The sequence below is a fragment of the Triturus cristatus genome, chromosome 4_1 (genome assembly GCF_964204655.1).
Source record: "Triturus cristatus chromosome 4_1, aTriCri1.1, whole genome shotgun sequence".
NCBI lineage: Eukaryota > Metazoa > Chordata > Amphibia > Caudata > Salamandridae > Triturus > Triturus cristatus.
Genome location: NC_140585.1, coordinates 728,210,833 through 728,230,385, shown reverse-complemented (window position 1 = coordinate 728,230,385; position 19,553 = coordinate 728,210,833). Strand labels below are relative to the sequence as shown.

The following is a 19,553-nucleotide window of genomic DNA, read 5'->3' as shown; positions in this document are numbered from 1 at the left end:
TGGACTTCCGAGTCTGTAACGCGGCAAACACCTCCTGGTGTGCGTTACAGCTGGCAGTCCCTGTGTCTCTGGTCGGGCTGGGAGTTACGACTCCAACCAGCAAAAGCGCCACTGCGCTTGGACTCAGCCGAGTCAAAAAGCGAAGCTCAATGGTTGACCGGTAGAGCTTCCGGGTCCTTCACAGGTGACGATGGGGCAAGACACGGCCCAGGGAGTAACGACTCGACCTACCTCCGTTCTTGCCTTACTGGAGCACCACTCCGGAACACTGCTTTTCACGAAGCAGGTACGTCGGTGTAAACACAATATCCGACAGCCTTGTACCTCCCGGTTCCTCCCTTTATAGGGCGTGTTTTCCTTGAGTTATGTAACAGCTCTCCTGTTTACATAAGGGCGTGTTTCCCTTGAGTTATGTAACAGCTCTCCTGTTTACATAAGGGCGTGTTTCCCTTGAGTTATGTAACAGCTCTCCTGTTTACATAAGGGCGTGTTTCCCTTGAGTTATGTAACAGCTCTCCTGTTTACATAAGGGCGTGTTTCCCTTGTATGACAGGAATTCTTGACAGTACATCCTCCCTCTCAGCGGCTCCCCACGGGTCCAGCGCTGGCAGGAAAACGCCGATGGAACAAGGAGACCAAGCGCGGAGCATGAACCCCTTCAGCCGGTTCCCATGACTGCTCCTCCGGGCCATAGCCTTTCCACGCAACCAGGTACCACAGCTTCCCCCTGCGCCATTTGGACGCCCGTATGCCCGACACTTCATACTCCACCTCCGACTCCACGCATACCGGCCTAGGTGTCCCAGACGGCTTGGAGGGTGCTGGTTTGAGCAATGATACATGAAAGACAGGGTGTATCCGCAATGACTGGGGCAAGCACACCTTCACGGGACCCATACACTTGGTAATTCGATAGGGGCCCATGTACTTGGGATGGAACACACTGTTCTTTCGAAACCTCATGTTTCTTGTGGATATCCAGACGTAGTCTCCAGTGCGGTACAGTGGCCCGGGCCTTCTCTTCCTATCTGCTGCAGCCTTGTATCTTCTCTTGGCCTCTATTAGGACAGCCCTTGAGCGCATCAACGTGTCTTTTATGTGTGCCACCCTGTCCGCTGTGGCGGGAATCCTGTCCTCTCTGAACGGATGGCAAGAACCTGGGATGTTGGCCATAGTTGCTATAGAACGGAGATGACTGTGTGGAGCTGTGAGTGGCGTTGTTATAGGCTATCTCTGCAACCCATAGCAAGTCGACCCATTCTTCCCTGCCCTGGTCCACAAAACATCGCAGATACTGTTTGAGCGTTTGGTTCAGGCGCTCGGTTTGGCCGTCCGTTTGAGGGTGGTAGCTGGTGGACAGGGCGGTCTTAACATGCAGCGCAGTGCACCAAGTCTTCCAGAATTGCGCAGTAAACTGCGACCCCCGGTCCGACACGATCACCCCAGGTAATCCATGCAGTCGTACCACATTCTTTAGGAGTAGTGACGCCAATTCCCCGGCCGTAGGGACTCTCTTGCAGGGGATGAAGTGCCCCATTTTCGTCAAGTAATCCACCACCACCAGTATTGCCGTCATCCCCTGGTCTACCGGTAGGCCCACCACGAAGTCCAGTGATATGCTATCCCATGGTCTATCCGGGGTCGGAAGTGGATGTAAGAGCCCTTGGGTTCGGCCATGGTCGGCCTTCATGGTAGCACACGTAGGACACTCCTGTCCCCACCTCCTGACATCCACTCTCATGGTTGGCCACCAGAAATGCCGTCCCATGCTAGCCACCGTTTTTTCAAAGCCCAAATGACCTGCGCATGGAGAGTCATGGCACCAGATGAATGCTTGTTTCCTTAGCCTAGGCGTGGGTATCAATAGGCACCTGCCCTTCAGGGGTATCCCGTCCTTCAGCTGCCATTCTCTGTGACTGAGGAGCCACCTCCGCCATGCAAATTACATGATCCCTCTCTTTATTCCCCTCAGGAAAGTATCCGGTTGGATAACCCCCAATACCATCCTCGGGGAAATGATGGAACGCTCGGTTGCAGGCAATGGTTCCTTAACTGCAGATTGACGGGACAGGGCGTCCGCCTTCCGGTTTTCCGTCCCCGGCCGATATGTGATGCGGAAGTTGAACCCTGCAAAGAAGATCATCCACCGCAGCTGCCTGGGAGAAAGGTGTCTAGTGGCCGTCATGAACTGTAGGTTCCGATGGTCCGTGTACACCGATACCACATGTCTTGCCCCCATCAACCAATGCCTCCATTCGGTGAAGGCGTCCTTGATCGCGAGAAGCTCCTTCTCCGCAATATGGTAGTTGCGTTCGGCGTCGTTGAGTTTGCGGGACATGTACGCAACGGGATGAAGCACCCCTGTGTCGTGGTTGCGTTGGGACAAGATAGCCCCCAGCGCCACATCCGACGCGTCCGCTTCCACCACGTAGGGGAGATCCGGATCGGGGTGAGCCAACACCGGCGCCTTACCAAAGGCGCTTTTCAGGGCCTCAAAGGCTTTGTTCGCTTCAGGGGACCAGACAAACTCCTTGGACTTCCTCAGTAGCTGTGTGATTGGGGCCACCACTCCTGAAAATCCATCTATAAACCGCCTGTAAAAGTTGGCGAAGCCAATGAAACTTTGGACGTCCTTCACGCTTTGGGGCACCGGCCATTCTTTCACCGCCTTGATCTTTCGTTCTGCCATCTCCTGTCCCTCTGGACTCAGCATCACTCCGAGGAATTCCACGGATGTGACGTGGAAGTCACACTTGCTGAGTTTACAAAACAGCATGTTTTCCCTCAGCTTTTGGAGCACAGCTTTGACGTGGTGTACGTGCTCCTCCACACTGGACGAATAGATGAGGATGTCGTCGATATATACGACCACGTAGATATCCAACTCCTCTCTGAATACCTCATTCAAAAAGTACTGAAAGGCTGCCGGGGCGTTGCACAGACCGAACGGCATGACGAGGTACTCAAAAAGGCCGAACCTGGTCTTAAAGGCGGTCTTCCACTCGTCTCCGTCCCTCATGCGCACCAGATGGTATGCCCCTTTCAAATCCAACTTGGTGTAGATACGAGCTTTCTTGACCTGTTCCAGAAGTACACTGATGAGAGGCAAGGGGTACCGATTTTTTATGGTTATCGCATTCAATGCCCTAAAGTCCACACAGGCTCTCAGCTCCCCATTAGCCTTCGGGATGAAGAAGAGTGGCGAGGCGGCCGGAGACTTGGACGGGCGGATGAATCCTAGCTTGAGGAGTTTATCCAGGTACCCCCGGAGATGCACGTTTTCAGGCTACGTCAGGGCATACAGCCTGCCGCTGGGAACGCTGGCCCCTGGCACCAGGTCGATCTGGCAGTCAAACTGTCTATGTGGTGGTAGCACTTCCGCCTTCACCTCATCAAATACATCCTCAAAACTGTGATAAGCCTGGGGGAGAGCCACATCTTTTTCTGCCGCTGTAGCCACCGTCTGACTCCCGCTCTCATCTGCGTCAAGGGATTCCGTTCTTATTCCACAATGCAGGATGCAATACGGTGACGTCATTTCGATGCGATGTGTTGGCCAATCCACAAAGGGGTTGTGTTTCTGTAGCCACGGCAATCCCAATATGACGCCATATTGGGGCGCTCGGATGATGTTAAAATCGATTTGTTCCAAATGGTTCCTCCCATATCTCATCGGAAGGACCCCCGTGTGCTGTCCGATGGGCCCCGTCACCAATCGCCTTCCGTCTACCGCATAGACGTCTTCGGGTACTGCTTTGGGAAGAAGCACTAGCCCTAGCCTGCATGCCTCGTTGTGGTCCATAAACATGCCAGTGGCCCCTGAATCCACCATGGCCACAACGGGTATCCACTGGTCATGCACTCCCACGTGCACCGTGATAAACAGGTGTCGTTGTCCCTTAGTGACCGAGTTGGAAAGTGAAGGGATGGATGAGTGACTCCGAGATGCCCCTTCTCTGGTCTTGGAGTCATCTAGTTTTCCGCCGGTATGTCCACCACGGCTGTTACCGACCGGTTGGCCCGATAACGTGACGTCTTCGGTTTGGCAGGGCATTCACGTACGTAGTGGCCTTTTTTGCCACAATATAGGCACAATCCTTGTTTACGGCGTGACTCTTTCTCCGTGGCTGTGAGGCTCGCTCGTATTGCGCTGATGTCCATGGGTTCTCCCTTGGATGCGGTGGAAGTTTCAGGACTTCCCACCGTCACATAGGATGGAAGGGATTTTCCTTTTCTCCCATGATCCCCCTTTCTTTCACTTAGCCTATGTTCCAGCCGTAATACCAGGTTGATAAGGCCCTCACATGTCTTGGGTTGAGGGTCAATATGAGCCACGGCGTCCTTGAGCTCATCGCACAGCCCTTGATGGAAGAGCGCCGTCTGTTTAGCAACAGGCCACTTGGTTTCCGCAACCAGCCTTCGGAACGCGTTGAGATACTGCACCAGGTCGTTGGATCCCTGTCTCAACTCAAGCATTTCACGGTCCGCCGTGTACGTGTCAGCCCTTCTGTCGAATACCTTCAGGAATTCCTCGCGAAAAGCACCCCAATCACATAAGAGGGGGTCGTCCCTGCTCACCAGAGGTACGGCCCATTGTGCCGCGTTTCCAGCCAAATAGGATATAAGGAAAGCCACACGAGCCTGACTCGTGGGGAATGCCTTTGGTTTGCACGATAAATGTAGCGCCACTTGTGTGAGGAATACCTGCACTGTGTTAGGATCCCCACTGTACCTCTCTGGTGTTGCCAAGGGGATGGCTACCGGCATTTCCACTACTACCGCAGGGGTCTGGTTCGTGAGGGAGGTGCTGGGCGTGAGCGGGTCCAATTGGATAGCATCCAGTCTGGCTTTTACATCGGCTGTTTCTTGCCTAGAGGCAGCCACTTCAACTTGCATGGCCGCTAAAGCAGCCAGCACATCATCAAGTGTTGCCATGTCTGTTATCGACCGGGAGACAGTTAGTGTTATTAAGGTCGGATATTTTGTAACGCCCTGAACGTCTCAGGATCGTTTAACAGACACGACAATGAGGACGCAACAACTTGTGAAGGGTTAGTTCTTTTAATGAAGGCAAATAAAATACAAAGAACAAACAAAAGTTATAGTCACTGGAATCCTCCAGGCTAAGTACGTTACCAGCCCACAGCACGGATGGTCCTAACCGTCCTCTGCATATACGCCGATCCCGGCGTATGCCAACAGAGGGCAGAAATGAAATGGCCGACAATGCCAATCGGTAGGCTGTGAGGGGCACGAAGAGTGTTGGGGAGAATCGAGGAGTCAGGGAAACACCCAGCCGGGGTCTCTACCTGAAGGGAGCAGCCGCTCAACCTCTTCCTCAGACTGCACCGGGACGCGGAGTCACCTCCTGGTGATGCGTCACCGATACCCCAATCACAAGCAAGAAGACTGAACCGAGAGCAGCCGCTCGATCGATCCTGTGGACTTCCGAGTCTGTAACGCGGCAAACACCTCCGGGTGTGCGTTACAGCTGGCAGTCCCTGTGTCTCTGGTCGGGCTGGGAGTTACGACTCCAACCAGCAAAAGCGCCACTGCGCTTGGACTCAGCCGAGTCAAAAAGCGAAGCTCAATGGTTGACCGGTAGAGCTTCCGGGTCCTTCACAGGTGACGATGGGGCAAGACACGGCCCAGGGAGTAACGACTCGACCTACCTCCGTTCTTGCCTTACTGGAGCACCACTCCGGAACACTGCTCTTCACGAAGCAGGTACGTCGGTGTAAACACAATATCCGACAGCCTTGTACCTCCCGGTTCCTCCCTTTATAGGGCGTGTTTTCCTTGAGTTATGTAACAGCTCTCCTGTTTACATAAGGGCGTGTTTCCCTTGAGTTATGTAACAGCTCTCCTGTTTACATAAGGGCGTGTTTCCCTTGAGTTATGTAACAGCTCTCCTGTTTACATAAGGGCGTGTTTCCCTTGAGTTATGTAACAGCTCTCCTGTTTACATAAGGGCGTGTTTCCCTTGTATGACAGGAATTCTTGACAGTCTCCATGTACAGACCCCTATTCCCTCCCTCCTGGCTTGTCTGTTCCATTGTAATGCTCCTGATCTGTCCCTCCTGCTCTTTATGGTCTGTTATGCTGCAGCTTTCTCTCCTGTCTGTCCATTATGGTCAGCTAGCTACCATTGCCTCTTTCCCCTCTGTTCTCTGTTGTCCATGTGCATGGTCCTGTCCCCTCCCTATTGCTTTCTATGGATTGTTGTGCTGCACTCCTGTCCCGCATGCCCTGTGTGGTGTATTGTGCTGCTGCAAACCCTGATGGGTCAGTTTGGTGCACCTCTACATGTCCCTCCTGCCCTCTGTTATCCGAGTCCATGTCCCTACCCCAATTCCTCCTGCCTACCATGATCCAATGTACCATACTTGCGAACATTTTGAACTTGGTAAGAGGGAGATTTTGAAAAAAAAACTGGGGTATTGATTTTCCCCTTTGAGTTACATTGAAAAAGAGGAGATTGTAGACAGGAGACAGATCAAATAAAGTCCATTTGAGCTTAAAAACATTGGACGTTTCCTGGCTGAAACGGGTCTGTTGGCATGTATGGTTGTACTACCACTGCCTCTTCCTTCTGCCCACAATGGTCTATTATATTGCCACAGCCTCTCTTGCCAGTCCTGTATTGTTGGTTTGTTGCCCCTGCCCCCCTTTCCACTGCCCTCCATAGTCTGTTGTGCTGCCACTGCCCTTCCTGCCTGCCCAGTGTGGTCAAATTGTTGCCTCTGCACTCTCCTACCTGCCTTCAATTTTCAGAGTCCGTGCCCTTGCCCTCAGCCTCTCAACAGTATCCCAATGAACAACTAGATTGCTAACATTCTATATTTATTACAAAAGTGTGGAACGCCTGACGTCATCTTGATGTAATCAAAACTGTAATACCTAGAGCATTTCCTTTAGAAATTACATATATGAGAGGGTCTAATTTGCATCAAAATTATGGTTAGTGCTCTAAAAAACTAAAATGAGGACATATTTTTCAAATAGCGACAAAGAACTTTTAAATTATTTGTAATCTTTATTTTTTTTATCCAGTTGACCACTTGATTAAATGTTGCACCTAGGGGAGATGATATGGTGTTACTTCCAGAGTTGCAGACTTTGCAACTGGGGAACCAGGTTGGAGTTTCTGCTTCAGCTCAACATGCTATGATTCTGGTCAAATCACTTAATCTCCCCATGTCTACAACCAAAATGAATTTGATCTTGTGTGATGTAACCAATGCTCATGTAAAGCACTCCAATACCTGACAAGTCTGCACTATATAAAACTGCAAATACACAAAAAATGTGTTTTGCACACTTCTGTCATTGGGCTACATCTGGGTGATATTTGTGCTGCATTTGGGCTCTTTTGTCTCTGGTGGCCATCTTGGGAGATTTATCTGTTATGAAGTTTCCTAATTTCCTCATTTACTGCAGTCTCCTCAGTAGGAAATGCTTTCAGTTTTTTACTTTGATTACATCAAGAAGGTATTCAGATATGTCACACATTTGCCATAAATTCTAAATGTTAGCACTCTAGTTGCTCATTAGATCACTGTAGTTAAGCTACTGCTCACCACGGAAGTCTGCTGCTGGTATTAAAAGTGCATGTTTCAGTCTGCATATCAGAATGTTTTAATGAAATAGAAGAGGATTTGAGAAGTCACTCAAAATGTGCCCTAATTTTTCTTTCTATAGCACTAATCATAATTTCTATGGCAAAATGAACCCCCTCATTGTGTTCCTTTTTAAATTAAATATTTTAAGAGTTACCACTTTATTCCATTCAAGATGGCTTCAGGTGTGCAATACGTTTGTCATAAGTAGGACTGTTAGCGCTCTAGTTGTTCTTTAGAACACTCTGGGAAGCTGCAGTAGAACACAAAGGAATCAACTGACAGTCTCTGCCCTTGTTGGATGTACATGTTTTACTGAGAATGTCAGACTTCATTCTCACATGACTGAGAAAGATAATGTGAATTTACAGAAAATATGCTCTCAGTTTAGCTTATAGATCACTTTCCAAACCTCGGTGGGAAAAGCATGACAAAATGGTTCTCTCTCAAACACGATTCAGATATCACAGAAAAAGGCTTTTTCACATGGTAAAATCACCTTAGAACACACCAAAATTCCTAAAATGAGTATGGTACCATCAACAAATGATTTATAATGTAACTAAAGTCTTAAAACCTTCTATTAACTGCAATGCTTTTTAATGAGGTGCTATCATGTATATTGGTCCCAAGATGGCTGCCAACACTTCTTGGATGAAGTGCTGACAGCCAATCAGATCTCACGATGAGATGTGAGGTTAGGCTCCGCCCAGATATATATGTGATTTTGATTTTCTTAGGAACTACTGAACAGATTGACACCATATATGCAAAAGGCACATGCCTGACCTGAGGACTGCCTCTTTGCCAAATTTCATGTAATTCTGTTCAGCCGTTCGGGTTGTACCTTCGACTAAAGGTCCTATGGGAAAATGCATGGGGAAAACGTGTTTTGAGACCCCCCTTTTTTCTCAGCCCCCGCTTGACGAATCACCCCAAGACTTTCAGGGTAGGAGCGGAGCGGAGCGCCCCATTCGTTTTGAAAATTTCACAAAGATAAGTCAACCGGCGCCAAAGTTATTCAAAATAGAATTTTCAGATTTCCTATGGGAACTCGGTCCCAACTATAACTATCTACTAGCGACCGCCAGTAGATAATATATATGTAGTAGTTTGTATAAATATTCCCTTTGTTCTAGGTCCTCATGAGGGGGATATACATTTTTTGCCAAATCCCTGTCAACCCACCGATCTGTCGAAGGACCTGCTGTTGATAAGGGGCAAAATTCGTTGTAATGGAATAGAGATTTTAGAGTGATTGGCGCGTGGTGTAAAAATTACACACACTGCCTTAGTTAGCCAAAAAAAAAAACTTTTCCACTGTGTCACGCGCTATCATTTGTAATACAATTTTATTATATTTTTCCGTCATTCAATAAAAGGAGAAAATGAGGAAATGAGGAAATTTGGTGAGACTTGAAAATGCCAAACAGAGGGAGAACAGCAATCATGAGGGCAAACAGTCCAGAAATTAGTTCATCATCAACATATTCTGTCACATTTTGCAAAGGGGTCAAGCCCCCAAAATAATCCGCTACCACGTTTACAATCAAGGTCCATAGTTTTATATTTAATCAGACTGATTCCCCCAAGAGATCGCTAGTCACTTGGACCGAATTATAATCCTGATATAACAATCAATTTAGCCCCCCTGATTTCTTAAATTGTTTTGATCCAGTCCCAATGTTTGTACCCTCCCTTTCAGCGCAATACGTCTACCAATGTTACATCACATGCCCAGTGAGAGATTGTCGGTAGCACAGGACTTCCCCAATCTTTTAGTGATGCTCCTCTTCGCCACAATAAAGACTCTGGTATCTAAGCAGATCTTTTGCCACTCATACCCCTAGCAGTGCAGCTGCGTCTATAATGTAATACTATTTTAAGGTACAGGGAGATACCATTTATTTCCTGGGCATATATATGCAGCAAACACTACAAGTGGAAAATACAGATAGAATTACCCATAATTTCAGGTTAAAAAATACACTGTTCAATTGGAAGTGTTTTTTTCTGCAGCCAAGATCAAGTGCAATGAAACCATGAATGTCACTGGTCAATGCTCGTCCTCATACATACCAGTTTGAATCTTCTGGCAGAGCCGAGTAGGTAGATTTATGAGAAGCAGGGGACAAAACTGCACCTGTTTGAGGAAAGCAATCAGGTTAAAACATGAATGAAACAAAGGAAGCCTTTCAATTAAACCTTGGCTTTTACTGTATCATTTTAAATTAATCAAATCAATGTGCTAAAGCAATTAGGCAGGATAGAAAGCACATTTAACCAAGAAAGGAATGTGAAAAGCAATAACTGCCATATTAAGATGGGTTGATGCAGTTATCCCAACGCAAAACAATCCTGCTCTGAAGATTACAAGTAACTGCTTGTAAGTCAATGATCTAAGCCAGTCTAACCTAACAAGGCCAATCATTCTATTTAATAATTTAGAAAGCTCAACATATGCGGGGGTGTAGGTATCGGAGGTGTTCAGAACGCTAGTCAGATGCTTTAGTAAACAGTCACGTTCCCAAGGGCCCTCAGGTGTTGACAAAGTGTGTTTCAGGAGAATTTAAACAGAGGAGTGAGGCTGCCTCCTGTACATCTCTCCAATCACTAGATCGACACTCATGGTATGGGACTCCATTGCGTGGGGGAGGGGGTTACTTTAGCTCCCTACCCACTGCACTTACACCACAATGCAGACTTCACACCCGGACTAACACTCAAGACTTCCAAATTTGGAGGTCAGAGGATTGCTTTTAACTCTGAGACTTTTGTACTGATGAGGCTCTTAAGTAAGGGTGGGTGGAATGGGCAGTTAGATTCCGCGGAATTACATTGAAATTATGGGGCGGAGTGCGATTTTGCTGCTAGTTCATAGAACAAAATGCACTTGCGTCCAAAAATAGATGCAAGGGTGCATTTTGTGCTATGAAAATAGCGCATCCTAATGCCACTCGGTGCCCTTGCATACGCTGCAGTGATTAAAACCTCTAATCACTGCAGAGTATGCAAGGGCATGCAGTGGTATCTAAACTTTAAAGACCACTGCATATCACTAGCGCCTGCCCCTTATATACTCTGCAGTGATTAAAAGTTGTTAGGATGGGGTAGGGACAGAAATAATAATAATCCACATTTGTAAAGCGCGAACAATCACCTGTAAGGGTCTCTAGGCGCTGGGGGCCGTCGGGAAGATTAAGCAAGCTATTGCCCAGAGTCACATGGTGCTGGGCTAATCTGCCGCCGGCGCCGGGGATCGAACCGTGATCCCCAGATTCCGGAGTCAGTCACCCTGGCCGCGGCGCCACACCTCTTCTAAAAATTAGTGGGTTTTTTCACGAATTGTTTTGATTATCCTTGTACCATAATTGAATTAAATAATAAATCCCATTGAAAAGTAAACAGAGGACTAAGTAACTTCAAGGTTGAAGGATAGCAGGGTCTTGGCGGCTTATAAGGAGCTGTTGGGCTTGGCCCTTTCTGCAGGGTCATTCCCAAACTTTTTGCCTTTCTCCTCCATTTTTGCTGATCTCATTTTTGTTGGCTTTAGGACTCTGCACTTTACCACTGCTAACCAATGCTAAAGTGCTCGTGCTCACTCCTTAAACAATGGTAACATTGGTGTTTTCCCAGCACTTAATTTAGTGTGCGCTCTCCTATAAACACAGTGACATTGGCTTAAACACAATTGGCACATTTAATTTACTTGTAAGTCCCTAGTAAAGTGGTATTACATATACCCAGGGCCAGGGTCATGGAGACACCTCTGATGTGAAGGGTGAGCCGGTGGTCAAAAGAGTAGTGAAAATAGGACAGAGAAGAGGTATTAGGGGGAGAGAATAGGGAATAGTGGTAAAAGAACGTGAAATAGAGCGTGAAAATAAACCAATAAACAATTGCAGTCTTAACCGTTCAAGTGGGAATTCCCACTTGGAGGCGTCTCCGGCGAGCCAGGAAACAGCCCTTCACCAAGTGGGGGTGCCCGGGCAGAAGATCAGTTCCCTGAAACTTCGAAATTGTTCAGATTCCGGGGAAGCTAGTCCATTCGGTGGGAGAAAATGTTCAGCAGGTGTATCTTGTATTCCGCTGCGGTCAGACGGATTCTGTATAGATTATTCGACCAACTCATTTCAAGGTTCGCTCAGTACAGTACGCCTTACAGCTAGTAGGGTCATTTCGTTGGAGGCAAGAAGTGCAATAAACCGTCAGTGGAGCAGGATGGAGTTTTTAGTTGTTTAAAGAGGTTCCGGAGCTTTTGTCAGTCATTTTCCTGTAGTGGAGTTGTAGGTCTGGAGGTGGGTTTCTCCTCCTCCGAAGTCTGCCGCCTCCCCACTCTCCGCAGATATTTCAGGGCCTGTTGCAGAATGGTAAAGATGTGGTATTTACCTTGTACTGTGATGTGTAACTTTGCAGGGTATTACATTGCATAGGGAATATTTGCTTGCTGCAAGTTCCGCTTAGAAGGCAGATCTTTTTTGTGTGCTTCCTGCACTGCCATTGTGAAGTCTGAATAAAAAGATACGTCATTCCCTTCATAGGTGAGGTGACGCAGCTCCTAGCCAGTCAGAGTACTGTCGCGATCTCTGTAGTTTAACAACCTGGCTATGATCAGCCGAGGCGGCGCGCCTGGTGGGGGTCTTTCTGCCAATGACCTGTGCACCCTCGCCACCACTAGCTGCTTGGACAATACCGAGGCGTCAAACAGCATTATCAACATGGTCTCAACATAGTCTTCTATTCATCCTGCAGCTGTGGATTATAGGACTCCCAGGATACAGAGTTTGTTCCTCCGGGATCTTGCTTCAAAGTCTTCATTCTTGGCCACTATGGTCCACAAGAGATGTTCCATGTGTTGTATTTGGTCTCTCTGCGCAGAGGTGTCTTTTATGTTGGATATGTGTTGTTCAGCTTCGCCTATGCACCCGTCTTGTTTTACCAGTTGTTGTGTAATGAAATCCATGCGCACCCTCATGGAGTCCATTTTGGCTTCTATGGATACTGTGGCGCATGGTGAGCAGCAGGGTATGCATGTCAGTGTCCTCTGTTTGAGACTGAAGGTTGGCAGTCTGTCGTCGGTTTGGTCCCCCGCCGGTCCACGCGCTGATTTGTGGGCCTCAAAGTGCAGCTTAGTTTGTTTTCTGTCAGTGTGCCCGATTCCCTCAAAGTATATTTTTCAAGTAGTGTAGCTGGGGGTCTTCAGGGGCCCACAGCACAGCGTGTGTTATGTTTAGGCTAGGACCCGGGTCTTCGCTTCACAAGTAATTCGTACCTATAGGTTCAGCTTAGGGTGATTTCTCAGTGGCCCCGTCACAGGGGCTGTGTGCAGTAGAGATCTCCTCAGAGTCACGTCTCTGCCTTTCTTCCTCAGACCCTAGAGGGGTCAACCACCCATCTGTTCTCAGTAGCCTCTTGCCACTTATGCAACAGTTTTTGCAATAGTCATGTATGCTGGCCCTTCTCCCTTTCACCCACTCCGATCTATGCCCCTTTCGGCTGAGTTTTTAACTGCTTTTGTGTCTTGGTGTTGCGTGCAGTCCTACATTTAAGGCGCGGAAGGGATTAGGAAACGGGCGCTCTTCCCAATATTCATGGAATTCCGCTATTTCTCACCTCATTATATTCAGGCACATACTCCACAGTTAGTTATTTTCCCTGAAAGTTTTCGTCTTTGTCTCTCGGCCTAACTAGCCGCTTTACTCGCACCCTGCGATGTCAGCACAGAATACGTAAAATCTTGTCTTGCTAACTACATACAACTGGCTGGGCTTCTCATGCCTGGCTGCCTCGTCTGGCCAACCTATTATCAGGATATAGCAGAGAAAGGGGAATATCCAGGTCAGAGCATAGCAGCATTGGAGACAAGGCAATAGTTGTGCCTGTGGCTGCAGAATGCCCAGATAAGGACCAAGGCAGTGAGGCGAGCACAAGCTCACCAGGCCGGCCGCAAGCCACACCCAGACCTAGCTGGGTCGCCTCCACAGGAGCCCAGATTCACACTCTGCGTGCGGTGTCTATCACCCCCATCTCGGCTCTCTCTCCTCACCCCTGCTCCCGTCAGGTCTTGAATTGATGGTGGGGTCCTGTCGGATGTTACCGGAACTTGAGCCGATGTTAGCCTCGCCCCGAGCCGCCCTGTCCCCTCCGGCTAAAGAAGGGCAAAAAGACAGCCTTTGGATCATCCTGCCGGATTACTGCTTGCTGTTCTCGACATGCTCCTGACTCATGTTGGCATTTTTCTATGCACAAAGGGTAGGGGGGTGGGAAGAGAGGCAGAATCAGCATCACACGGCTCTAATCTCTTCTCTCCGGTCTCAACCTCTGCTTTCAATTGGAGGTTAGACGCCATGTCAAGAGGTCCTCAGCTGCCATTTTCTCGTGCATGGCGGCCTGCGCCGCGCCGTCCACTTGCTAGTGCCCTTAGTTGTTGTTCATCCGTGATTAAGGCATTTTTAGGCATCTAAGGTAATCAGCAGACCGATCGATTCATGTCTCCCCATTAGTTCCGTGGGAAATAGGATATTTGCCGGATAATGAGCCCGGGCGGCAGGAGCCACACACAAGGGCGGCCACGTTGCTCGCCGGCTCTCTGGCGCCCCCCAAGTGTTTGTTGTCACATGCATTCTTCGTGCGATGTTCTTTTAATTTGCACACGCCTATGCCTTTTGGAGCACTTAGAGCAGCACATGATTCATGGCCACCACACACCTGTGGTGGCATTTGTTCTGCTTCGACACTCGCTGCTACTCCCAGCTGCCCAAAGCTGCTTGGGTTGTACATCAGTAGCAAAGTAGCGAAAACATCTCATGCTTCCTTGTTTAACATCACAGGCCCTTCAATAGATGGAAGATGGGGGATAAGGAAAGGGAAGTATCGTAGATACAATGGAAGAAAAGTATAACCCTAATACAAGAAGTCTTATCCAAAACCTATGGAGATGCCGCTTTGCTTTTTAAAATGCTTTCAAATAAAATGTATTAGAAATGACAAGAAGCTCAAGTCAAACAATATTGTAACAGTTTTTAGTTTGGCGGTTTATTCTCAATGTAGTGCTTAATTTACCTGGTCGTTTCATGTAGCACCTTTTGCTCTATTAAAGGCTTTGGAGTGATTTTACGTGTTTACAAATATTGCTCTCGGTGGAGATGTTTTCTTTCACTTTTGACATACTGCGTCAGTTTGCCACGCTTTGCGGGCAGATTCTCCCCTTTTCTCCCCTTCTGCCTGCTTCTGTGTTTATTTTGTTTTGTAGCAGTTTTTTTTATATAGCGTAAACTAGACACGGAGGTATTGAAAGCACTTTATATGGCACCAGTTACTTTACACAACGAGACATTCATATTTGGTAGGCACCTGGAAATAAACCTAGACTCTAATCCGCTTCCCCAGTTAAAAAGTCCTCAAACTCATGCTATTATGCCACGCCATCTCTCACAAACAATTTTTTTGTGAGTTGTTGTGTCCATTTCCCTCATTTAGTTATCCTTCCTTCATGGTTCCAACGCTTAACCCCTTCCTCCCTTTTGTTTCCCTGAGCGCCCCAACCGTGTACTCACCGCAGCTCAAGTAAAAGCAAAACAAGCATTGGCATAGCCACTAGGTCTCGCCTTTGGGACCTTATAAGTGTTTAGCCATGCAACGGTTTATGTTATTGCACCAAGGATATTGTGCTGCATAACTAAATACTTATAAGGTCACAAAAGCGAGACCTATTGGCTATGCCAATGCTTGTTTTAGAGTGAGCAGCAGGCCTGTGAGTGTTGTTTCTGTGTGTAGGTGTAATACTCTGGGTAACTGTGCCCCCATGTGCGCTTGTGTAGTGGAAGCAGCTTGGTTAAGATATGTCCTAGTGTGTTTTTATGAGTACGTGTTTGTGTTGTATGTATTGTAGGCCTGTGTGTGTAGCATCTGTCGGTGGGTGCCACGTCACTGCCTTCCAGTGTGTTTATTTGTGTAGTGTAACATGCTTGGTGGATCTGTCTTTCCTGTGCGTTGTGTGGTGCGTCTATGCCAGTCGATGTGTTGGCGTGTTGCTGCTAGATGCTCTCTCTCAGTTTGTGGGTGTGTGGTTGTGTCAGAGGCCACAACAGTGGGAAGATGGCTGCTCTTAGTAGAGGGCTCATTGGCGTGGCCCCTCCTGACTGTGTCGCGGGCGCATGTGCAGCACACACGCACTTTACAAACCCCTACCCACAGCCCTCCAGTTATAATTAATTTGTATTTATGGCTGAGTCAAACTGGTGCTATGAGGTTTCCGGTGTATGAGAGGCGCAGCTTCCTGGCATTTGCGCTTGTAGTCGGAGGGGCACGGGTGACGTGCAGCAAGTACAATGAGTAACACAGAGCAGCAAAACAACAGGGCACAACGTGCGCACACAGCTAATGCACCGCAACACACATATCACCAGCCTGATTCAGGGGCAGTATCGGGGGGGGGTGGGGGGATGTTAAATCTTCCACCAATAGGCAGAGGGAGATGCAGGGGCTCTTAGAAGGGGTGAAAAAACAACTAAGCCTCATTATCATGTGAATGGTCTTTTAAAGACCTGTAAAGTACTGGGGTGCGGCTGTGTGTGCGCACGGGAAGCTATCTCAGCCCGGGCTGCCACACACGATGGGAAGGGGAGGGGGTGGGGAGAAGACGGGAGGCTGAAGCGACTGGCTATATTTGCCCTACTTCAATGGGGCGCACTCCAAAAATGCCCCACAAAGCTTACACGAGGGTGGATACTCCCCCATCAAATCAGGCTCCTAAACTACGGAGGCGGAGACAAAGGCTTGCAGTTTTAGAGCTACGGGCTGGTTTACATACACCCCTAATGGTGTTGCGCAAAAGTAATTAAATGACTAAACATGCGTGTTAGAGGCGGACCGTGCAGAAAATGAAAGCACACTGCTATAGTGCTGCGAAACGCTCCGTTTTGCCCCAAGTGGTAAATTAAATAAATAAGTGCGTCCGAGGCGGACCGTGCAGTTAACCAGCTGCAGCACATATGGAGAGGAGAGCGGGCAAAGAGAATGAGAAAGAGAAAGAGAAAGGCAGTCGGAGAATTTGAGAGGGCAAAGGGAAGAAAAACCAGCTGCGGCGACGGCGGGCAGCAAATGCTAAATTACAACAAGCGCGGCCGTGAAAGTTAAAGCGACACGCACTCTTCTGGAGGTGGGGTGGAGGGGACGTGCATAGGGACCGAGCAGCAGCACCATCTGTTTTGAAGATAATTGCTAACAGATGGAGGCACAGCTTCCTCCCGCAAGGGAAACGCCAAACGTGCACACGTTGCAATACAAACCAATGCAAAACGTGCATGCGTTTAGGCAAAAGTGGTGATCGATTGCTAAAGGTCCCCTCCTAAACAGCGCTTGCGTGCTGCGTAGGCGAGACCTAAAAAAGGTATTTGCTACAGGGAGAGAAGGAGGGGCATTTGTTACACATGAAAATTTTTGAGGGGTTCTCTTTGGGAAATAGAATAAAGAAATTATTCACTCAACCCCTCCCCCCTTCTACTCAGCTCCCACAAGGAAATTCAAGTTGGGCGACAGGGGTGGTCTTCTTACATTGACATGCAGACTACAATATTCCCCAGCTGAGCGTTCGTACAGGCAAAAAAAAAAAAAATGCATTTTTCAGCCTGGCTTTTCATTGGCTGCTCTCAGAACACTCAGAGGCAACCTGCCCCTGGTTCTCACTCCCTCCCCCTCTCTTCGCTCTAGTCTGGTGCGGCCTGAAGTGAAATGCGGTACTGGTTGCTGCCTTTGTTCTCTTTCATGTGCCGCCCGAGACCAATAACGGGAGCAGAGGCTTGCCTACAATTGATCTAATCTCAATGAGATGTCAATCTAGCTCCCTGGTGGGAGAAGGCAACTCTTTTGTGCCCACCTCTGTCTTGGAAATAGAGTGGAGGAAAACACTTAATCAGGGCAACACAAGGAGGATTGTGCCACAGATTCTACCCGGAATCTGTGTTTTTATTTTTATTTTTGGGAATGATTTTCTATTTTTGCTTATGGGGACTCACTTCTGCAAGCTTCCTTCAGCCGCCCCACACCACTGCAAGCTACCCGACACTGCTCCCAATGCTGTGGTCTTTCACACGTTCCTCACTTCTGCAAGATTCCCTTGGCTTTCCCTACACTACTGAAAGCTACCAAACACTGTTCCCAATTCCGAGAGCCTCCACAAGGTCCATTTTTGGCTGATATCTGTAGGCTGGAAGGGCATACATAGCAGGTGTTACCATTCACACACTTAATTGTACTTCTCTTCTTAGCCATGGAAAGACAATGGGCTCAGTGGCTGCACTGGAACTTGACACTACGAATCATAGATCAAACATATGTATGAACCTATTGAGCTATGCTATTAGATACAAAACCTACTTAATTGGAACTACCAATTCAATTTATTCCCACCATCGAGTGGGACCGAAATATGTTATGTGACCAATTGCCCGTTTAGTATTTTATTTTGTTATGTATTAGAAAAATGAACCACTGAATGACTCCGCGTTCTCGCTCAATGTGAAAAGAACTGCTATCAACAATGCATAAGAGGCTTGCCTGATTTTCTATTTTTAGTAGATCCCCCTGAGGCAAGAGCTGCACAAGAGATGCTTTTTAGGTCTTGCCTGAGCTAGCGCATGCGCTAGCTCAGGCGAGACCTTTAGTGAGCGGGTTTTCAAAGTGCTACCATAGAGGCTTTTGTTGGCCTAAAGCTTGCGTGCATGTGAGCGTGAACGTGCACAGGCCATCTGGCTTTTTGTAATGGCTCATTAAGCCTTACAGCGCGTAAATCCCCTCCCCTCCCCTCCCCTACCCCCTCCCTTCTCCCTCCTCGTCAGCTTAATTTTCACTCCTCTCGCGCATCTGTCTCTTTCTTCTGCCTGTTCCTCTCTCTCGTCTCTTTTTCTCTTTCCTTTCACTTTCTCTTTGCGCTTGTTCTCTTTGTTTAAGCACTCTACAAAAGTAAGTGTTTCTCAGCTGCTCAGTCGTGTACTTCTGCCCCCTCCATGTTCCCGCACCAGCCCCACCTTCACTCCCTGTGTGTGCTTGCCCAGCCCCGGTCCTCCTTGTGCTTGCGATTGTGCCCTCCCTGCCTATGGAAGTGTGTAATAATACAGGCGTGCCGCACACCGTGCTGTGCTCTAGTTTCATTCAATAAATAAGCTGCTTATTCCTTATGAAGAAAACAGATGTACAGTTTGTGTCATGTGATCTCTGTTCTCGGGGCCGCTGGCCAGCCCCGTGTTGCTGCAACAAAACACAGAAAGTCTGTTCTTTTTAATGTTGTTCGTGATTTTTTTTTTTACATACCGTCTTGATTACATGTAAGGAAAAATAAAGTAAACATTTGCGGCATTTGTGTTTATCAATGGTGCCAGAATCAAATTTTGCTATGCTACAAAAAGGCTTTCAGGGTCAGATTTTGATAGAGAAGTTTCATATTACAAAGACAGAGAAAAAAAAGCAACATTGCACCAGTACAAAGTTTTTCTAATATGGTCCAACGTGTCAGCAACGGGTGCCCAACTCACTCAGCTGCCCTGCTGTATATCCCCCAAAGTGGCATAGCCTCCTGATAATATTCACCTGTGAGAAATCAAGGGGCTCATTTAAAAATAAAATAAAAAATAAAAAAAACGAATTAAGGATTACTCAGATTCAAAATAGTTATGTATCTTAACTTATTGCACGATTAAATATTTCTCAATTTGGAGCATTATTATTATCAGTAGTAGTAGTAGCATTATTACTATTATTTACTAATAATATACTATCGTTCGTTTCTTGGTTCCATAACACTTTAAGTGAAATTTTTAGGTATGCATGCTTGTATATACACATCACCACCTGAAAAATGTCTAGGCGCCTGATTCACATGTAGCTCACGTCTGTCCTTCAGTCGCCTGAGGGAGAAACTCTGATGACAAAACTCGA

The 19,553-nt window shown here is 47.7% G+C and overlaps 1 protein-coding gene across 2 annotated transcripts in view; it reads right to left on the bottom strand.

Moving 5' to 3' along the window:
• Positions 1 to 19,553, bottom strand: part of MRPL42 (mitochondrial ribosomal protein L42) — a 171,403-nt gene that overhangs the window by 96,980 nt on the left and 54,870 nt on the right. For both annotated transcript variants that reach the window (XM_085653197.1, XM_085653198.1), the window contains exon 3: positions 9,699 to 9,762. In XM_085653197.1, coding sequence (XP_085509323.1) covers positions 9,699 to 9,762 — 64 coding nt within the window. The remainder of the gene's footprint in view (positions 1 to 9,698; positions 9,763 to 19,553) is intronic.